Source organism: Sphaerodactylus townsendi, linkage group LG01 (genome assembly GCF_021028975.2).
Source record: "Sphaerodactylus townsendi isolate TG3544 linkage group LG01, MPM_Stown_v2.3, whole genome shotgun sequence".
Taxonomy (NCBI): Eukaryota; Metazoa; Chordata; class Lepidosauria; order Squamata; family Sphaerodactylidae; genus Sphaerodactylus; species Sphaerodactylus townsendi.
The window spans coordinates 70,371,167-70,390,751 of NC_059425.1; the positions used below are offsets into that span (position 1 = coordinate 70,371,167).

The 19,585-nt window shown below is 40.3% G+C and overlaps 1 protein-coding gene across 4 annotated transcripts in view; it reads right to left on the bottom strand.

Moving 5' to 3' along the window:
* Positions 1-19,585, bottom strand: part of DAAM2 (dishevelled associated activator of morphogenesis 2) — a 249,298-nt gene that overhangs the window by 49,965 nt on the left and 179,748 nt on the right. For 3 of the 4 annotated variants that reach the window (XM_048517373.1, XM_048517546.1, XM_048517283.1), the window contains 6 exons: positions 15,693-15,831; positions 15,331-15,389; positions 14,666-14,850; positions 13,869-14,186; positions 4,510-4,617; positions 572-604 (listed from right to left, as the gene is read on the bottom strand). In XM_048517373.1, coding sequence (XP_048373330.1) covers positions 572-604; positions 4,510-4,617; positions 13,869-14,186; positions 14,666-14,850; positions 15,331-15,389; positions 15,693-15,831 — 842 coding nt within the window. The remainder of the gene's footprint in view (positions 1-571; positions 605-4,509; positions 4,618-13,868; positions 14,187-14,665; positions 14,851-15,330; positions 15,390-15,692; positions 15,832-19,585) is intronic. The other variant, XM_048517458.1, reaches the window with a different exon arrangement.

Below are 19,585 nucleotides of genomic sequence, written 5' to 3' on the forward strand. Positions count from 1 at the left end.
GTCTGGTTCTCATCTTATTTCTACCACTGTAGGCAAAATTGTCTAAGCCAGATGAATAAAATTTTACAGCATAATCAACATTATAGCATACAATAAAACCTAACAAAAAGTATCATGCATTATAGTGCAGTGCGTGCTTGCGCATCTCACAAAACACATTGTGCCTAGAAATCTGAAACAGCTGTGGGGGGGTGGGGGGAACGACACTGGCTCTGGAACTTGAACAATTAAAATCACTACTCAGGAGCAGTAACTGAAACCTTTCCCCTTCTATACAATAAGGAAAAGACATAGTAGGATCCTTCACATTCTTTTGGTACCCTTCTCTGCTTCTCATGTATTCAGGCAAGTGAAAGCACAGTGACAATTCTCCATGCTCCTCTCAGACATTCATGCAAGAGATCCCATGTTGTCTCCATCCTACTACAAACAACACACTTAAGTGCACATAAAATTAAACCTTACTCATGCAGTGACCAGTTTGGATGATCGATATTGCAATGGGGTCCCTTAAAGTAAACACTGGAATAGAACTCCAGAAATCAGACAGGAGACAGGCAGGAATACTTACCTGCTTACAGGAGGAAGGGTTAGTTAGCAGGTCCTACACAGGTAGCAGTTGAAGATAACAGAGAAGGGAAACATGCCAACTGTTAGCCATAGAAGTAAAAGGTACAGAGGTCATCAAAGCCAACAATATTTACCCCTGTATGGTTTTCTAAGTGATTAAAATGCTCTTCTACTAAACATAACCCTCTATTAAGAATTTCAAAGAGGAACACATTGGGGTCTGTTCTCCTTTCCATGCATATGTATAATGGCACAATCAACAGGGATGCAATATTGTGCTCACTGCGTTTGTGCAAGGTTCCCATGAAAGATAATTAACTGTTGCATCACCTCATTCTACAGTTATATAATTAGTCTTCAAAATAAACATCAGTGAAGGGGTTACAAGTAAAGTTCTTCTCCAACTTGAATAGTTGAACAATATTGCTCCATCATTGTATAACTAACTGCAGACACATTTCTCAGGTGAAGAGAACAGACCCTTTGTCTTTTCAAAGAAAGAAGAAGCAGTTTAAAAACTAAAAGAAACTGGAAAATCATATTAATATTATGTTAGTTGCAGCAGGAAAAATGTCTCATACATGCTCTGTTTCTTCAGAACAAAAAAACAGTGATTTTTCTGGACATTTGGATTTTGGTGCATCTGGATGTAGCTAACAAGTTGCAAATTTAGGGCAAGCAATTATGGGCAAGGGTACAAAATTTCCAAATTTAAACAAAAAAATGAGAATGGAAAAGAATGAAATTGCTGAGAAACTTGTCAGATTTCTAGTTGAAGAGAAGGTTTTGACGGTTTGCTCCATTTTTTCTTCCTCCCCACCAGCTAGTTAAGGTTTGAGCTGTTTCAAGATAAATCAGTATGACACACAACAATAAATCCCTGTTTAAAGGGGAAAAATGTAAAACAGAAGCAAAAATGGATATGAACAAGAAGTTGCCTCAGAAGAAAAATGGCTTTATAAATACTTTAGATAAATAAATAAATATTAAGACACAACACTGGTTTGTTTTGCTCAGCCTTGTCTATTCTGAGCAGATGAACTACTCTGATATGAAAGAAACATTTGCATTGCCAAGGGGGAACAGTCAATCACAGAAGCATAACATTCAGAAAACTACATTTGGATATTAATTGGTCAAAACCTAATCCCCCAAAATAATAATTCATAAAAATAATTAAAACTGAAATGGAAAATTACTGACAATAATATTTGTAAAAGTTTGAATTTAGCCATTAATCAAGCAGTATAATGGAAAGAGTTAGGATGTGTGTATGCTGTAACCAGTGATGAAAACAGGCAGTACCAACACAGATTATCAGTGATAAGGATCTCTCAATGTTTTGGGGGACAGGGAATGGATTGGGGATGTAGAATGGGGTCCCCACCTCATTTTTAAAAAGAAAAATATACCCACATTCTATAGCTGCTATAAGTTGTGGTAAGGAACCTTCTGTTCACACTGAAAGCAGTTGGTAATTTAATTTTATAGAGAAATGGATTGCTTAGATGAGGAGAGCTTTCCCCTATTCCCTTTCAAGCAACATTTCCTGAACTCTGTTTCAGCTGTTTTCTCTCAGGCTGTAACTTCCAGTATTGAAGTAGGGATGGGAGGAAAAAAATGTTTCAAGTACCAGAGGACTATGAGGTAGAGTAACATTTTCTTCTCCAAACTTATGTTCAGCTTCTGTTTTAAAAGAGATCTCTACTTGTATTGTAGAAATGAATGGGTAAATCCATACATAAAAATCTTAGGATTTTTTAAAAATTGTATATGATTTGTACTCATCTACTTTTTTTGAAAAGCCAATGAGTGCTGTAGCCAGGTGTGCCTTTCATTTGATTTGAAACTTCTCTCCTCTTCTTGGCCCTGCCATCCTCACCAGTGGATCCCTGCTTCTATAATTTCCAGACTAGATTACTGTAATACGTTTTACAGAGGACTGTCTATAAAGGTAACCCAGAAATTGCAAACAATGAAGCTGCCATATTGAATGTCATGGTTATCTATCAAGGTGAGTATTGTCTACTCTGACCAGCAATGGTCTTGAAAGTTTTTGATATAAGTCTTTAACACATCATGTACTACTTGATTTTAAACTGGAAATGCCAGTAATTGAACCTGGTACCTTTCTGCAGATGCTGTTCTGCAGATGGTGCAACAGCTCTGTCTATGGAAAAAGAAAAGGCTGAACAATAGAAGACAACATAAAGCAGAAGTCTGTGGGATGGTTGTGGAAGGAAGGTAGGGAGTTAGGAAGAAAAAAATGGCCTTGACAAAAAGGGTGATGTGATATTGGATTTTGGAGACATGGAGAAGCACGTGGCCTGGGAGGATTGGGACAGTGAGAACTGCAAATAGTTCTAGGGTCAACTGGAAATGTAAAGTTCTTCATATGAATCCCCACAGCTATGACACATCCAAAAATATTATTTTAAGGGAAACTGAAAGATGTTACAGTCAGGTTTGTTTAGGCTCTGATGACTTTCATTGGTTCTACTTGGCAGAGGCGTACCAGGATAAAATAGAACCCGGAGCAAAACCTGCTCCAAGAGCCCCCCACCCTGCACCCCACTTACTTTTGCCAGCAGATGGTCCAGTGGCAGCAGCCTTCACCGCTTTCCTTCCCTCTGAGCGGACAGCCTGCTCAGAGAAGAAGGGAAGTGGCTAGAGGGGCACCTTCGCCACTTCCCTTCTCTCTGAGTGGGCAGCCCACTCAGAGAAGAAGAGAAGCGGCTGGAGGGGCGCTATTTGCCTTCACCACTTCCCCTCCCTCTGAGTGGGCAGCCTGCTCACAGAAGAAGGGAAGCAGCTGGAGGGGCACCATTTGCCTTCGCCGCTTCTCTCACCCATGTCGTCCTCTTCGACAACAAGGCAGGTCAAGGGAGGCCAAAGACTCTCGGGGTAGGGAAAAGCATCTGGTCACATGGGGGGCCAATTTTGCACGTGACCAGATTAGTTGTGCCCGGGAACATGGGTTACCCGATGCCACCGGGCAGATACGCCTCTGCTACTAGAATAGGGCAAAATGTTGGATTTTTTAAAAAGGGGAATTGCTCCTCTAAAACTAGAAACTGTAAACAGGTTGTGATATAGCATAAAAGGGAAAACTGAAGGATAGACTAAGATCCACTAGAGTCACAGTTCAACAGCACTGGATAAAAGCTCATCAGTCTGCAAAGCAACTTTAGGCTGTCATTTTAACAGCAGATGGCTGCTTCAAAAAGGCTGGCTGCTTCAAAAAGGCTGGAAAAGACCAAGTTTGCAGCGTCTGTTCCAATAGCTAGGGGAGTGGAGAATCTGGAGGGGAGGAAAAGAGAGGTAAAAATAGCTCTCTTCCAGCTGAATCTCATTCATCAGATGCAGACAGAATGCAGGTAAGTTTCTTTCCAAGAAGAGAAGAGAAAAAATTTAATACATGGCTGCTGTTAAAATATGTTGTTAGTGTTACTATCTGCAACTCAGGGTTAGCCAGAAGAATTGGGGGGGGGGGGGGGAGAGAAAGCAAAGTGAAACAAACAAAAGAAGTTCAGTTAATCCAATCATACTACTTAAAACTCTTTAGCTGATTGGGAAATTTTATTCATGATGACTGGGGTAGATGGTAGATGGGCTGGGAAAAGGGGGGAAATAATAGCACAAGTTACAAAGCAACTAACACTCTACAACTAAAACAGAATGTTACCTACCAGGTTCCAGGATCTGCATTTTATATGAACGACAAGGCCAACTGCAGGTCAGAGTCAGAGCCAAAGCAATGACCCAGAAGTTTAGTTTGGCTCTCATCTTTACTTTGAAAACACTACATCTATGGAAAAAAAACCTGTTCCTATGATTGGCTTTTCTCCATTGTTGCATCAGCTGTTGGAAGTAATTCTGCCCAGTATCATATGAAACTCAGAGTCTATGTTGATAGCAAAAGAAGGGATAAGTCCTTACCTGGTGTCTCTGATAAGCAGAGAACATTTTTTCAAAATCCTCCAGATCTAACATCTTGAAAGCTCTTAAATCATCGATTTCGTGCCAGATTGTGCCATTTATCTTCTCCTGCAATCAAAAGAGATAAACATACATTCAGGGAACCATACAATGAAACCTTGTAACAAAAGGAAGTGAATTGCAGTCAACCAATGACTCAGATCTGCAGAAATAACTTTTTACCAGTAGAAGAATGTCCATGATCCTGAAAGTCCCCTCCCAAATCTCTTACCCATAGTTAAGAAACTGTCACTGTTACATCTGCACAAATCTTGTAAGAGGTACCTTAAGGGTTCATTCAAATGTCATAATAAAGCACAGTTTGATGTCACAAACTCATTAAGTCTTGGAATACAGACAGGCCAACAAATCAGGATTTTCAGTTGGCATTATACAGCAATTTCAATCGACAGTTTGTAGTCATTTGTTAACCACAGTTTGTACTCATTGTTGCAATGCCTGAGTTCACAAATCACAGTCTGATGAGTGGCAGCACATCTTGCATTGGTTTGGTCATAGAGACAATAGTACAGGAAGATGACTTTTCTACTGGGAAAGAAGCGTCCATGACTTAACACGGCCACCATTGCCGGGGGTGGAAGGGACAGCCTCCAGGCTCGGCTGCCTCCATCCCAAGCCTCACGAGCTCACAGGGGCTCACGAGGCTTCCCCCCTGCCTTCCACGCCCACATGGTAGGCATCAGGAGCTCGGGGTGATGAGGTCAGGTCTCCTGATGTCATCAGGGGAGGCTGGGCCAGGCAGCCTACATAAGGCCAGGCCCGGCCTCACCACCTCCCCACTCTGCCAGTACGCTTAGTCTACTTTGAACCAATATTTTAATAAAAGGCTATGTCTAACCTATTTTCACAATCAAATGCTGTTGTTATAGTTTTAATTTAGGGTATAAAATCTGGGAGGGTTTTAGTTACTTCCCTCAAACAGCAAATGGAGAACATGTAAGCCAGAGTTACTTACTATTTGAAGTTTGTTACCTACATCTTGTAGCCAGAATTTGTTGGGCAACCTATGGTGTCTCAAGATTTTTTATTGCATTATAAGTTTGTTGTAACCTGCCCTGAGCCCTGTGGGGATAGGGCAGGACAAAAGCCAAACAAACAAACAAACAAACAAATAAATAAAGAAGAAAGATGTCTGGATGCATCCTTACTCTTTGTTCTTCATCCTTCAACAGAAGCTGAAGAGCCGTGGGTTTCTTTTTTGGATGCTTTCAGACCACTGCTTCCTTCTCCAACTTTTTTACATCTTAACACATACTTTATAAATTAATGTTGTATTTTAATGCACATTACTGTACCCCATGTAAAACTTTTGAAACATTGATGGCCCAAGAGCAAAATATAAATAAAAGTATTGTTATTATTTTATGCTACAGAAGTGGTTGCTTCCGCCCTTTAAAACACATGAAAAGAAACAGAAACAGATGACAATCAAATTGGCGACAACGAAGGCCTTCACAGCATGTGTTGTCTTGTAGTCCAGAAGAAAGGATTACCCAGTGCCAACAAAGGGACCTCTCCTGAGCTGAAGTTCCTGAAGTGCACTCAAGCAGTAAAGTACATTAACACTTCATTACTGAACTTATTAGGAACAGCTTCCGTTCCCCACTCATGGTTATTAAAGAGAGGAAGAGAAATGTGTTACTTAAAACAATCAGGACATGAACAAAGCAAAGAGAACGACTGGTGGGGGTGGCGGGAGAAGAGATGATCAAAGGAAGGAAAAACCTTTTGAGGAAATCCAGGACGGGCAGCATAAAAACAACAGAAATGCCTTTTCTTGAGTCTCTTGAAGTGGCATGACAGTATAGGAAGCTGTGTTGCATAAGAACAAGGGGCTTTCAAAAGTACTGTGAAAACTTCTGTTTCCCTTCTACTTGAGAGCCAACATAGTATGAATATAGGGGGAGGGGTCATAACTTGGTGGTAGAGTACCTGCTTGACATGCAGAAGGTCCCAGGGTCAATCCCCAGGGTCTCCAGTTAAAAGACATCAAGCTGAGACCCTGGAAAGCTGCTGCCCGTCTGATTCAGTACAAGGCAGATTCTTGTCCTTGTGGCGGCTAGACTAGTGTGAGACTGAGAAAAGAAGGATTTAAACCTCATGCAGTCATACAGCTCACTGGGCGATGTTTAGCCAGTCACACACACTATATTTATGGAAGAGAAAAGAACCACACAACCATGCTCTGAGCATCTTGAAAGAAAGTGTTTCTGTAAACTCACTTATAGCTTTAAGACACACCTTCCTGTATACTGCAAGAGTATGGGGATTATCCTTAGAAAACCTTCCCCTCTTCTAGTTGTCCCTATGGTAAGCATCAGAAGACAGCTGCCTATACAGGAGAGCCCACACTAATACACATAAAGAATAGAGACCTGTGGAAGACATGAATTGACTGAAGCATCTTGTCTGTCTATATGGCAGAGGAAATATACTGAAAACGTCAAGTACTACAATTGGAGATGTTTGGATGTGTCCCAACTTTTGTGGTAATAGTATTGGTATTTTTGGTAATACACTCAGCAAGTCAAAAGCTGCTATTCTGAGAGTTCATTTTTCAGTAAGGGTAATGCTTACTTTTCTTATGTCTTTGACCGAATACCATTTCCTTAGCCAGTGTTTCACATGTTAATTTTGCCATAGAGCCTGAAAGTTTGTTTACAGGCCTTTTTGCTGTACATTCAGTAAAACAAGGTTTAGGCCTACCTGACACAAACAGTAGATCATATAATAAAACCAGTTTCTAAACTGGAACAGTTTGGACTGAGGGAAGCTACATAATTGAGCACCCCTCCAATTTTTTAAATTTAAAACTATATTGTGGACAAAGATTTTAGCCTTTTCCTCAAGGAATTAATTTGTAGGGCCCCCATCTGGTCACAGGGGAATTCTTCTGCCCCACCCCTGATATTGTGTGAAAGGACAAGCCATGTTAGGATGATTAGCTGTCCCTCACTGCAAGCTGTGGCAATCTATACCACTTCTTCCCATCTCATTCAAAAGAGAGATCAGGAATGACCACTGAATAAATGTTCAAAATGTAAGCTGAAAAAAGGCTAGATTTTCATTTCATTGAAACTACAATGCCCATCCCTTTATCATGTATAAATATGAAACCAAGAAAGGTCCTATCCCAAAAAGTATGTGCAAAGTGTTCTTTGTTATCAATGAGCTTAATTGGAGACCATTACATGCAGTGCAGATGTTTGAAAACGATCAGCAACTCATAGGTAACCCCCCCTCTCCATTGTGGAAGGGAGTCTCCTATTCTTATGCTGACCTTTTTTACTGCTAGAAATGGAATGGCTCTTCCAAACAATTTCTTCAACTATACTCTCATACTCTGCTATTAACAATTTATAGTAATCAGTCAGGAAGACTGGAACAAAATTTCACCTATTGTTGCTAAGATAAATGATTCTCTTCATTCCCTATAATATTTACAGCCCCTAACCATGATTTAAAAATAAAACAAAACATGTTCTTTTTTTATGTTACTTCATCAGTATATCATTTGTTTTCTTAATGAGAGGTTTCAGTTCCAAGAGAATCTTGTCAAGTTGCTTATCTGGTTTCTCTGCTATGCAAAAGTTATAGTCCATTATGAGAAATCAGACCTGTGAACAATATTTCCCAGGATTCCCCAGAGATTGTCTAAGACATAAGGGGGAAAGAATTTGGAGTATATGCAATTAGCCAGAGTTTGTCTTTATAAGGAACTGGCCCTTTTGAGTGCATCTGTTCCCTAAACGCATTATACAATCACACTGTAATCATGTCATTCTGCAGTTACATATTTGAATTGAAGCACAATTTACTGAGAGAGAAACCAGAGATATGAAGCACAAAGAAAGTCCATCAGAAGGGATTTGCCTCCCATTTGTTTCTATCTAAACCAAAGCCGAATTTATCATGAATAAATGATGCTTGAATCTCCACCCTGTTCATAGAAGAGGAGGGTAATTTTTGCTGGTCTCCCCTCCCCGACTTCCTTGATGCTCCAGGGGTGTTCACTGATCTCAGAAACATATAGGGACTCACAGAAAACTGCAGTAAGGTAGGCAGGAAAATTGCTGTATAAGCATTTGCAGCTCCACTTGTGTTGTTTTGGATGACATCCATTGCTTTGGGGTAACTTTTTAAAAAAGGATGACTATTTTGGCACTGAAGAAAAACCATGACATTTAAAAAATGGGAACATATTCCAATTTTGTGTTCCAAATAATATAACTACAAGTGTTATTAATGAGCTTCATTTAATTTCTTCTGTGTTAGTATGAGAAACCCTAAATGTCTGTCTTTTAGATATTTCAGCCTATATATTGGGAGGAGCTTCACACCTACTCACAACATATATTGTGAGTATATATTGGGAGGAGCTTCACACCTACTCACAACAGAATATCTCACAAAGAGAAGCTACTGCTTCAGCTATGGTTACAAACCTCACTCTTTAGAAAGATTATTCTATTGTACACAAACTCTCATAGCTTTCTCCAAGCAAAACATCTTTTCCTCTCCAAGCACAATCTCTGATTTCAAAGGTCTTTATATTCAACTTTGTATTCATTTAGAGTGAACCTTTAAGAGTCTAATGTAAAATGAATAGGTTGTTTTTCCATCTCAGAAGCAAATGTGAAATTATGATCATAGGTCATGGAAGTATTCTGCTTTTATTTCCCAGAAATTCAGACACAGCAAGCTTGCTGGTATAAGGCTTCCAAGTGCCTAGAAAGTAATAAACAAACATCTCAGAGGAAATTTGTGAATTGTCACGGACTCCTCTTTAAAAACAAGACTATCTTCCTCCACACACTCTTCTTGGTTTCACTCTTTGTTGGCCACAATTTACTACCAAACACTTCATCAACAAAAGCTGGAAAATTGCATATTTTAAAGAACAGCCCAGTTGTAGTTTCCCTCTGTTAAACGTTAAGCCTAACAACAGCCTGCAGACTTAAACCCAAGTTAGACATGTCTCCTTTACTAAAGATGCCCACTGTGCTTTCTGAGCTTCTATCGCTGTATCTCAATAGTGACATTAACATTTTGGGTTACAGAGACAATTCATTTTTGGAGCATCAATCCTTCCTAAATAGTACTGGGAAAGACTAGGGCCCAACAGGACTACTGACTCTCCCCATTTAAGAATCTGTTTTTGATTTGTTTATTTTTGGGTTTGGGGTTTTTTTTAGGACAATGGTATTAGTTTTTAATGTGATAGTTTGCCTTTAAAGAATAAGAATATATTTTTAGAACAGGAAGAATTTTGGTCAAAAGCAAAAGAAGGTAAGCTGGTTTTCATTAACTCAAAAAATGATCCTGATCCAAACTCTACATACTTGATTTGCTCAACTCTTCCCATTCAAGATTCCCCTGACACTTTCACTCCTACTGTGCTTTTAAAAAATCCCTTTAGCCACTAAATCTGTTAGCTTGACAATATCCTTAAGAGAGGCAAGAGAGAACTTTAAAGTGCTTCTTTATTTAAGAAAGATATGTATGGAAATGTTTTGAAAACAACAAAATGTTCTTATTAAACTGGATACTCAATTGCACAGAGGAATATGTGCTTGGCATTAAGGTTGGTCGAAATTTTTGGTGATTAAGATGAAATTTTTGCTTACCCTTCATTTCTTTGAAGCCCCACATGGGAACATGGCAGTCCTATGGAGCAGGGAAGGGTGGCTATAACCTTGCCTGAGACCTTGGCAAGCTAGCACCAGTTAGAATAAACAGCTCTAGGTCAGACTGATCAAAGATCTGACTCAGTATAAGAGAGCTTCATATATTCTTCAGATCTGAAGTTAATAATATTGTGAGATGCTTTGATCTATGGTAATGATGTGTCAGACTTCTCAATAACCAGCAGTAAACAAGTGCCGCTAGATAGCAGCCAAGTCACTCAGCTTGCAAATTAGAATCAGACCTATTGTTTCAAAGAAAGAGTCATGCACCATGAACAGTAGTATCGCATGATACAAGTCCAGCTCTAAAGGGTACCTTTCAGGTTTGAACTGTGGGACTCATAACAAATTTTTCCACATTACCAAAAACAAACAAAAACAATGTAGCATATAAATGATACAAAATATACCCCAACCAACAAGTACAGTTAACTTCCAAATACAACAACTGGTTGAGAAACAGGAAACAAAGAGTGGGTATAAATGGGAAGTTCTCACAATGGAGAGATGTCGGGAGTGGTGTCCCCCAAGGATCCGTTTTGGGACCAGTGCTCTTTAACCTATTCATAAATGACCTGGAAGTAGGGGTGGGTAGCGTGGTGGCCAAGTTTGCAGATGATACCAAATTATGTAGGGTGGTGAGAACCACAAAGGATTGCGAAGAGCTCCAAGCGGACCTTGATAAATTAGGTGAGTGGGCTCAGAAATGGCAAATGCAGTTCAATGTAGAAAAATGTAAAGTGATGCACATAGGGGCAAAAAATCCAAACTTCACATACACGCTACAGGGGTCAGTGCTATCAGTCACAGACCAGGAAAGGGATTTCTAGGGAGTCTTGAGTTGGCTGATAGTTCCAATGGGAATAAGTCAACTCTCAATGCATGGCAGCTGTGAAAAAGGCAAACCTCTATGCTGGGGATCATTAGAAAAAGGAATTGATAATAATAAAACTGCAAAGATTGTCATGCCCATATATAAAAGCAAGTGGTGCGACCGCGACTTGGAGTACTGTGTCCAGTCTCTGGTCGCCACATCTCAAAAAAAAAGGGATATCGAAGAGATAAAGAAAAAGTGCAGAGAAGGGCAACAAAGGATGATTGAGGGACTGGAGCACCTTCCCTATGCAGGGAGAGGGCTGCAAGCGTTTGGGACTCTTTAGTTTGGAGAGGAGGCGGGCTGAGGGGGGGGATATGAGGTTGAAGTCTACAAAATTATGCATGGGGTAGAAAATGTTGACAGAGAGAACTTTTTCTCTCTTTCTCACAATACTAGAACCAGGGGGCATTCATTGAAAATGCTGGGGGGAAGAATTAGGACTAATAAAAGGAAACACTTCTTCACACAACGTGTGATTGGTGGTTTGGAATATGCTGCCACAGGAGGGTGGTGATGGCCACTAATCTGGATAGCTTTAAAAGGGGCTTGGACAGATTTATGGAGGAGAAGTCGATTTATGGCTACCAATCTTGATCCTCTTTGATCTGAGATTGCAAATGCCTTAACAGACCAGGTGATCGGGAGCAACAGCCGCAGAAGGCCATTGCGTTCACATCCTACATGTGAGCTCCCAAAGGCACCTGGTGGGCCACTGCGAGTAGCAGAGAGCTGGACTAGATGGACTTTGGTCTGATCCAGCTGGCTTGTTCATATGTTCTTATGTTCTTAACAAGTACAGTTAACTTCCATATATTACAAAGAAATCAATAGGCAGGAACACTGATCATAGCATACTCCTCTCAACCCCCAAAACTATTCTGCGTGCCCCAAAATAACATTTAATTCACCTCCCAAGTCCCCATTTATTAACACAGCTGCCTCCACTCTAAACCAGCGAGAAGAATAAGTCTGTGGTTGCTGTACACTAAACAGAAACACCTGCGTTCCTCTTACTTTCCACCCCCCTACAAATACACCATACATATAAATTTATATATGTAGTTATTATAACTTTTCTTCGAAGCACTAAGTCTCATGTTTTGAAAATGAAAATAAATCCCTCTCTTACATTCTCTCCCACAGCCCCACGTGGCTCTGACAGACAAGCACAGGCGGTGCAGCAAATATTTCACTTCATCTTATTTAAAAGAAAAGGAGAACAAGAGAGAGAATTCTTGTGGCATTCCAGAGGTCCCAGGACACTCATTCCAAATGCCTGAGTTGAGCCCTGAGTGACTTGGAGTCTAAAAAAGAGCATGGATTTCTAGGCAGCCATCCAAATTCAACACAGACAGTATTCTATCTGTACTTTTTTAGCAGCCAAAAAAGAAATAGGGTAGTTGGGAGTATAGGAGAGGGAGGGGACTGCTGAGCAGGAAAACAAGGAGCGAGCTGTGAAAAAAATCAGTCTGGATACTCTTCCAGAAGGATGTGCTACAGATGCACTATGAAAAACTACAAAGAAGGGTGATTGTGTCAAGCAATGAGTTTGCAATGAATGAGCTGTGTGTCAGTGCTGGACCCCTTAAATATTCTTCTTGGAATTCTCATAGCCAGAGGGTTGGTTCAGATATTTCTGTTATTATTTGACTATTGAATAAACCCTTTTTCTGCAAGCACCAGCATCTAAATACTGTTAGTCTGGCCACATCCGAATATCAACACATGCATCCTCCATAGAAATATGGTACTAGTGGGGGTTTTCCACATGTTCAGGAAATATTAATATTTTGAACGTTATCGTTTCCACGTGGGAATGCTGTCATAAGGTAAAATATTTTTGACAGTGGAGAGATACAAAGGAAAGTCTGAACTGGTAAAAATCTAGTTTCAAGGTGGCAGGAGCTAACATAATACAAAATATTTTATATTTCATTTCAGCTTCTCATCACTCCCACACTCAGGCTCATTCCGCACACGCAGAATAATGCACTTTCAAACTGCTTTCAGTGCTCTTTGAAGCTGTGCGGAATGGCAAAATCCACTTGCAAACAGTTGTGAAAGTGGTTTGAAAATGGCCTCAGGTTGAGATTTTTCACCAACACACTCTAAGATGCAACAAGGGACATATACCTTTGCCTAGCATATGTAGACACTGGCTGAGTATGGTAGCATAGTATTTCAATGCCATGTTTCAGTCCATGCTTTATACAACACATATGACTGCTGAAGGGATACTGGTGTTACACTTGCAACATATACAGAGTATGGACTGCATTACTGTGTCCTTAAGCACTTATGCATACATGCCTAACAAACCTCACAGAACTATGGTTTTCTATATGTACCACAGGGATCACATCTCCTGCATAAATTATAGAGCCACCTAAGAGGCTGGCATAACAACTTGACAAGAAAGCTATTAAATCTTCATATTTTAATTCCACAGCCATATAAATACTAGTAAGATTATCTCAAGCACTGCATATACACATGGCTATACAGGCAGCTGCTGCATCCAGAACCTGATCCTCAGTCCATCAAGGTCAGTAGTTGTCAGATTGACAACAGCTTTTCAGACCTCAGATGCCTTTAACATCACTGACTAGCTCATCTTTTTTTAAAAATGCTGGAGATATTTACAATTGACTGTACAACCTTCTGTATACCAAACACAAATGCTCTATCACTGAGCCACAACCCATTCTAATCAGTAGCATAAGTCAGACTCTTACCTCACTCAGTTTGGCCCAGTTGAAGGATTTCAAATGCGGATGAGATGGCTGTGGGACGAATTTCTTCTTCAGATTTGTACCACTGGTGCTGAGTGTGGTTGTGGAAACTGGAGGCATTCCCATGTTGAAAAATGGGGGAGCTCCAGGAGGAGGAGGGGGCCCTCCTGGAGGAGGAGGTGGAGCTGGTGGAGGTGGACTAGAGAACGGAAGAGGAGGTGGAGAAGGAGGCAAAGTTTCTGATGATGGCACATCGGAAGAAAGAGAAAATGGGCCACCTGGAGGCAGTTGAGGAGGGGATGGGAAGGAAATGTTGCCACCCTGGTAGGGGAAAAGATGACATTTAGAATGCACATTTTCAGCATATATCACATTCTTTGGTGGCATAATGTAGTCATCATTATTCTACCCCCCACCACAGCACCAAACATTAATTATGGTTAATTCTAATTCTAATTGTTCTTTTTGACTCTGAATTCTGCCTTACATACCATAACTTTTATTTTAAATTCCTCTGGTAAGGCTACATGCATCCAATTACAGCTAATCATCGTATCTACTTTGTGATACAATATAATGTGTGAAAATCACAACAAAGAAAGAAACAAGCTAGAGGCAGTGAAAGGAAAGAATGGAAAGAATAGGTTCTGTAGTCATTAATCCCATACCAGGGCATTCAAGAACTTTCTTACAACCTTAAACAAATGTTGTTTGTTTCTCTGTTTTATTGAGGGCACAAGCACAGAATTGTGGCTTGGTTGTCTCTATTTGATTGATTTTATAAATATCCCATATCATACCGAGAACTCATTGAGCTGAGCTACAAGGTCAGTCATTTGGTCCCGGGTTTGGCGTAGTTCCAGGGCTTCTTTCTGCAGCTTGTCCTTCATTTTATTTAATGTCTTCATCATTTCATCTTTTTCCTGGGTCTTTATATCACATTCCCGTTCTTTCTTCTCTAGCTTGCTCATCAGCTCAGTGTGTTCTGTGAACAGCAGTGGGAAGAAGATGGAAAACTGACGGACGGTTTCAAGAAATCTAGATGAGCTCAAAACTCATGAATTATCCCCCAAAGAAACTATGTGTAAGACACATCTGAAGGAATTAACTGTCCTGGGAAGGAAGGTGGTTATACTAAAATTAGGAATGGAAGGTTATTATTGAAAGGTGGTTTAGGTGAGAATCATCAGCTAGCAACTTCTAACAATGAGTCTTTCAAATCTACACTAAAATTGAAGAGAAAAACCAGTTTTATCAATGTTTTGGATTCAAACTCCAGCTCACCCACAGACTCATTGGAAACCTTAGGCAACTCACAGTCGGCCTGCATCTTTTCAATATTTGCAAAATGGGAACAATAATGACCTGTACAATGCTGCCTTCTTTGAGACTTTATCCTCCTATCACTTTGAAATCAATGGTTCAATGAGGTTCCCCTGTACAACAACCCCAGAAGGCCACATACCTTTTCGGAATTTTTCTGCTTGATCCCTCCATTGTTTCACTTCATTCTCATTCACCAACCTAAATGGAGATATGGAGAGTTAATTTGAGATCCATTCCAAAACAATTAAATACAAAATATGTCTAGGACATTAGAAGAAAACAGAATGTAGAATTGGCATTCTGCATGTGATAAAAGTATATATGGTACTACATGTTAATGAAAGTCTTGAGGAGATAAAGCAGAATTGAAACTTCTCCATGTAGAGGAAATGTCACATATAAAAGATTATCTCCATGTAGAGGAAATGTCTCATACAAAAGAGTCCTTACATTTAACACATTGTGTAGCTGAACTATAATATCAGTTAGCAGGATTCTTACATCTTAATGATGTTCTTGACATTGAAATTCTCCAAAGGAGCCATATCTGGATCATCACCTCGCTCATCCTGAAGAACAATTTGTTGAAGTATCCTGTCTAATAGTTGCCACTGTTGAAAACTTCCCCCATTTCGTTTATCTACAATGAAAAATGGCAGTAAGGAAATTGGGAAAAGAACTTAGTAGTTTTGCTAGTAATCCTAGTCTCCTCTGGCTTTCCTTGGACCTTACAGTTAGACTGATATAACAATAAAGTTCCTAAAGTTTCTTAGATTCTTTCAGAGTTTTGCAGAGTTGGTGATCTTTGGAGGTTTTTTAGTAGTTACTGCGAGTTTCTCTTTTAATCACTTTGGATGGGATGTTTTTGTGTTTTATTGTAGTTTTACTTCAATCTTTTATATTACTGGGTAGATAGTCTATATAAATTCTAAATAAATAAAATAGAAGGAAGAGGAGGGAGCAGATTTTATTTCCTGTTCCCCATGCTTTCCCACTGCACCTGAAGAAAGAAATTGTTTCTCCCTGGGGGAAGATGTACAGTCTTCTTGTTAGAAACCTCATGGTGCTGGGTGGCATTGAGAGATGCCAAATCTCCTCTTGGTTATGATGAGGAACATGAGGGACAAGAAAATTCAGCTTCCTGAAAGAAGCCTTTCCATATGGCATAATCATTCAATTACATTAAAGCCATTTTCAGATATTCTAACTGGGGAGAATAAAGAAGGGAAGACGCGACAAAGAGTTTGGATTTATATCCTGCTTTCTCAACCGTAGGGAGTCTCAGAGTGACTTACAAACTCCTTCTCTTCCTTTCCCCACAACAGATACAAGGTATCAGAGGTGGGTGCTGTTGCCAGACTGACCCATGGTGGATGGGTGAGTGAGTTGGGGGCTCTGTTTTAAGCAGTGATGCCTCTGAACATCCTGCAAACGCTTGGGGCATCTAGCAGTGCAGTGCCAAAATGGGGAATCTATTTTCTGCATTAAGCAAATGTACCCACAAGGACACAAAAGACCTGTCTGGACATGCCCACTCCCACATCTGCCACGCAAAGCACCAATCTCACACCCTTCCTAAAGAGATTAAGAGAGCACAATTACCCTACCTGGAGAGCGTTCCCATCTGCACACCTGTACTATACACTCCTTCAGAGACAAAGGACTTGTTATTGTGTTTGCCCTGAGTTTTCCTGCCCAGTGTTGTATTAACCCAATACTTCTTTCTCTAACCTCTCTAATGACTGCCTCATTTGCATTGTCACTGCTCTATAGCTGCAATTCCATCAGCTACCTTCCCCCTTTTCAGGTATTCCCAAGCTTGGCCAATCAAGCTAATATCTTAACCATTAGATTAACTATTCAACTATTAAGGTTGATGTCTGCCTCTTGTCTTTCCCAGGAAAGGGAGACTCCTCTTTGTCCTGGGGGATTAAGTTCTCTTAGTGTGGCTACAGGACCCGATCTCTCCTATAAAATAGGCCCTCATCCAACACTCAATGTTCAGTGTATCTGGACCACTGGTCTGGCCACAGTGTTCCACCCAGTACTTCTGCCTTGGGGTTTAGTTGCTGATACATGCCACCTGCTTTCTACCCTGCTTCCTTGGAGCCCAGTGCAGGTCACTGGACTCTGTTTCACAGATCCAAAGCCAGTATCACCCCTAAGAATCCCCCCAATTTCTCATCAACTGCAGACCTATCCCCTCAACACTGTACATATCCTAGGACTATGTGTGCATGTTTCTGCTTGATTATTGTGTGCTTCTGTACCCCTAAATAAAACTGTCAAACTGTATTCTCTCTCCTGTGGAATTTCTTGGAAAAGCTGATCTTGGTAGACATAGGCAATAAAGACCTGAGTTTGCCTGACCTTTTGCTAAGCCAAGAATCTGCTCTTGCTAATTCCCCACTCTAAAAGGGAGAGACTCCCAACATTTTGTGGTAACATTGGAGCTGAGACAATTCGAAGAGAACTGTGATTAGCCTAAGGTCACCTAGCAGACTTCATTTGTAGCAGTGGGGAAACAAACCTGGTTCACCAGATTAGAACTCACTGCTTATGTTGAGGAGTGGGGAATTAAACCTGGTTCTCCAGATTATAGTCCACTGCTCTTAACTGCCAGATTACTAGCAGACATATGAGGGCAGAGAAGGATTGTGGTGGCAAGCTTACATTTCTCCCCTTGTGCCAAACTCTCTGAAATCATGCTTTCCAGAGATCAGTGGACTCGGATACAAGATGGGGTAAAGTGGAGACCTGTACTAAAAAGATCCCCTTCTGCAAGTGGAAGCACTTGTTGCAAACTACAGAGGTTAGGATCTAAGCCATAAAACTGATAATTTAATTTGTATTAGAATTATTTTATTATATTTGGTTGGAAAGAAAAAAATTGCAGATATGCTTCTTGTAATTTTCATGTTGTCCAGTAAATTAATTATAATAAAAACAACATATACATTTTGGAACAGACTTATGCCAGATTGCACTGTGATCTGAGAGATTCCATCCACCCTATGTGCTTTCTGCAATGAGAGATCACATTTTGACACCTCAGACCTATGGATCAGCTTTAGTTACTGTGACTCACACAGGGGCAAGTAAAATGGAATCCTACATACAGCAAGAAGGAAAACATCTGGCAATCACAGTTTGCTGTTTCATAATATAACAAAGCTAATAAGACTGGACTGCCTAGAAGCAAACTTTCATAGTAGTTGCTGGATTATTAAATCAAATAGCTTTAATATTCCCAATATGTATCATGTTATTTGAAGACAGACTGCTAATTTGATTTTCCAGTTAGGACCTGCAAATATTTATGCACTCCCATGAAGTGATAGCAAAATGTGAATTTTGCCCTTAATGATAACAGAGTTTCATTTGATTGGTTTACAAAAATCTATATTCCATGTCCTTCTAAAATGCACCTGTTTCAAGAGCTCTCTGACCACAATTACAAAGCTCTTTGCCATGCTGAGGAGGGGATTTTTGGGAGCTCGGTGCTAAATAAACCACTCAGGCACTTTTATTTGATAAAATTAGCTGGCCACAGCTGTTCACTGAATTCAGGCTAGAGGAGCTAAGGCACAGCATAATAATGGATCCAGTCATCGGTCAACCTGCCTGTCAAACTGAGAAGTGCTGTCGAACTCCTTCAGCTGGTGAAGATGCAAGCTGTAGCAAGTCCAGGGACCCCATTGAATGCTGGCCTCTGTGTTCTGAGAGTCTTAATAATTTACTTTAAAAGGGCTTTATTTCCAGATAGACAGCATACAACCATTCACTTAAAGCTATTTAAGCAAGGAAGAGCCATTTAAAATTTGGAGACCTTAAGTGGAAACAGAAAACAGTGCACGGAAAGCCAGAGGTCTGTCAACTCCAACTCTGAGGTTAGCTCAGCATTAGCACACCCCCAGCTTCCCTGTAATTGAGTGAGCATGGCAACACTCATGGGCATCATGAGCAGAGTTACCCCTTTCTAAGCCCATTGCTTTCAATGTACTTAGAAGGGCTTTATTTGGCCTAAGATCACAATGTGTATGACCAAATCATAAAGATTAGCACTTCCACAAAGGCTACAGTTATTACATGTTTTTAAGCAGTAATATGTTTATTTTGGTTTAAGCATTTCAGTACAGCTGATCACTTAACATGAGTTTCAGATACATCGGATGGGTACCAGTTTTCACTCTCCAGCCACAAAATATAAAACGGTGGGAATCAAGGGACATTTAGGATGGTCTCTTCAGTAGTGTGCTCAGCATGCCCCTGTTTTGGCATTATCAAACAGCTGTACGTGTTTGTACACAATATACTCTTTTGGCTTGCACTGCATTAACTTCATCATATAGATAAGTAAGCAAGTCTCAATTGCCTGTGGGCTGCTCAAATGA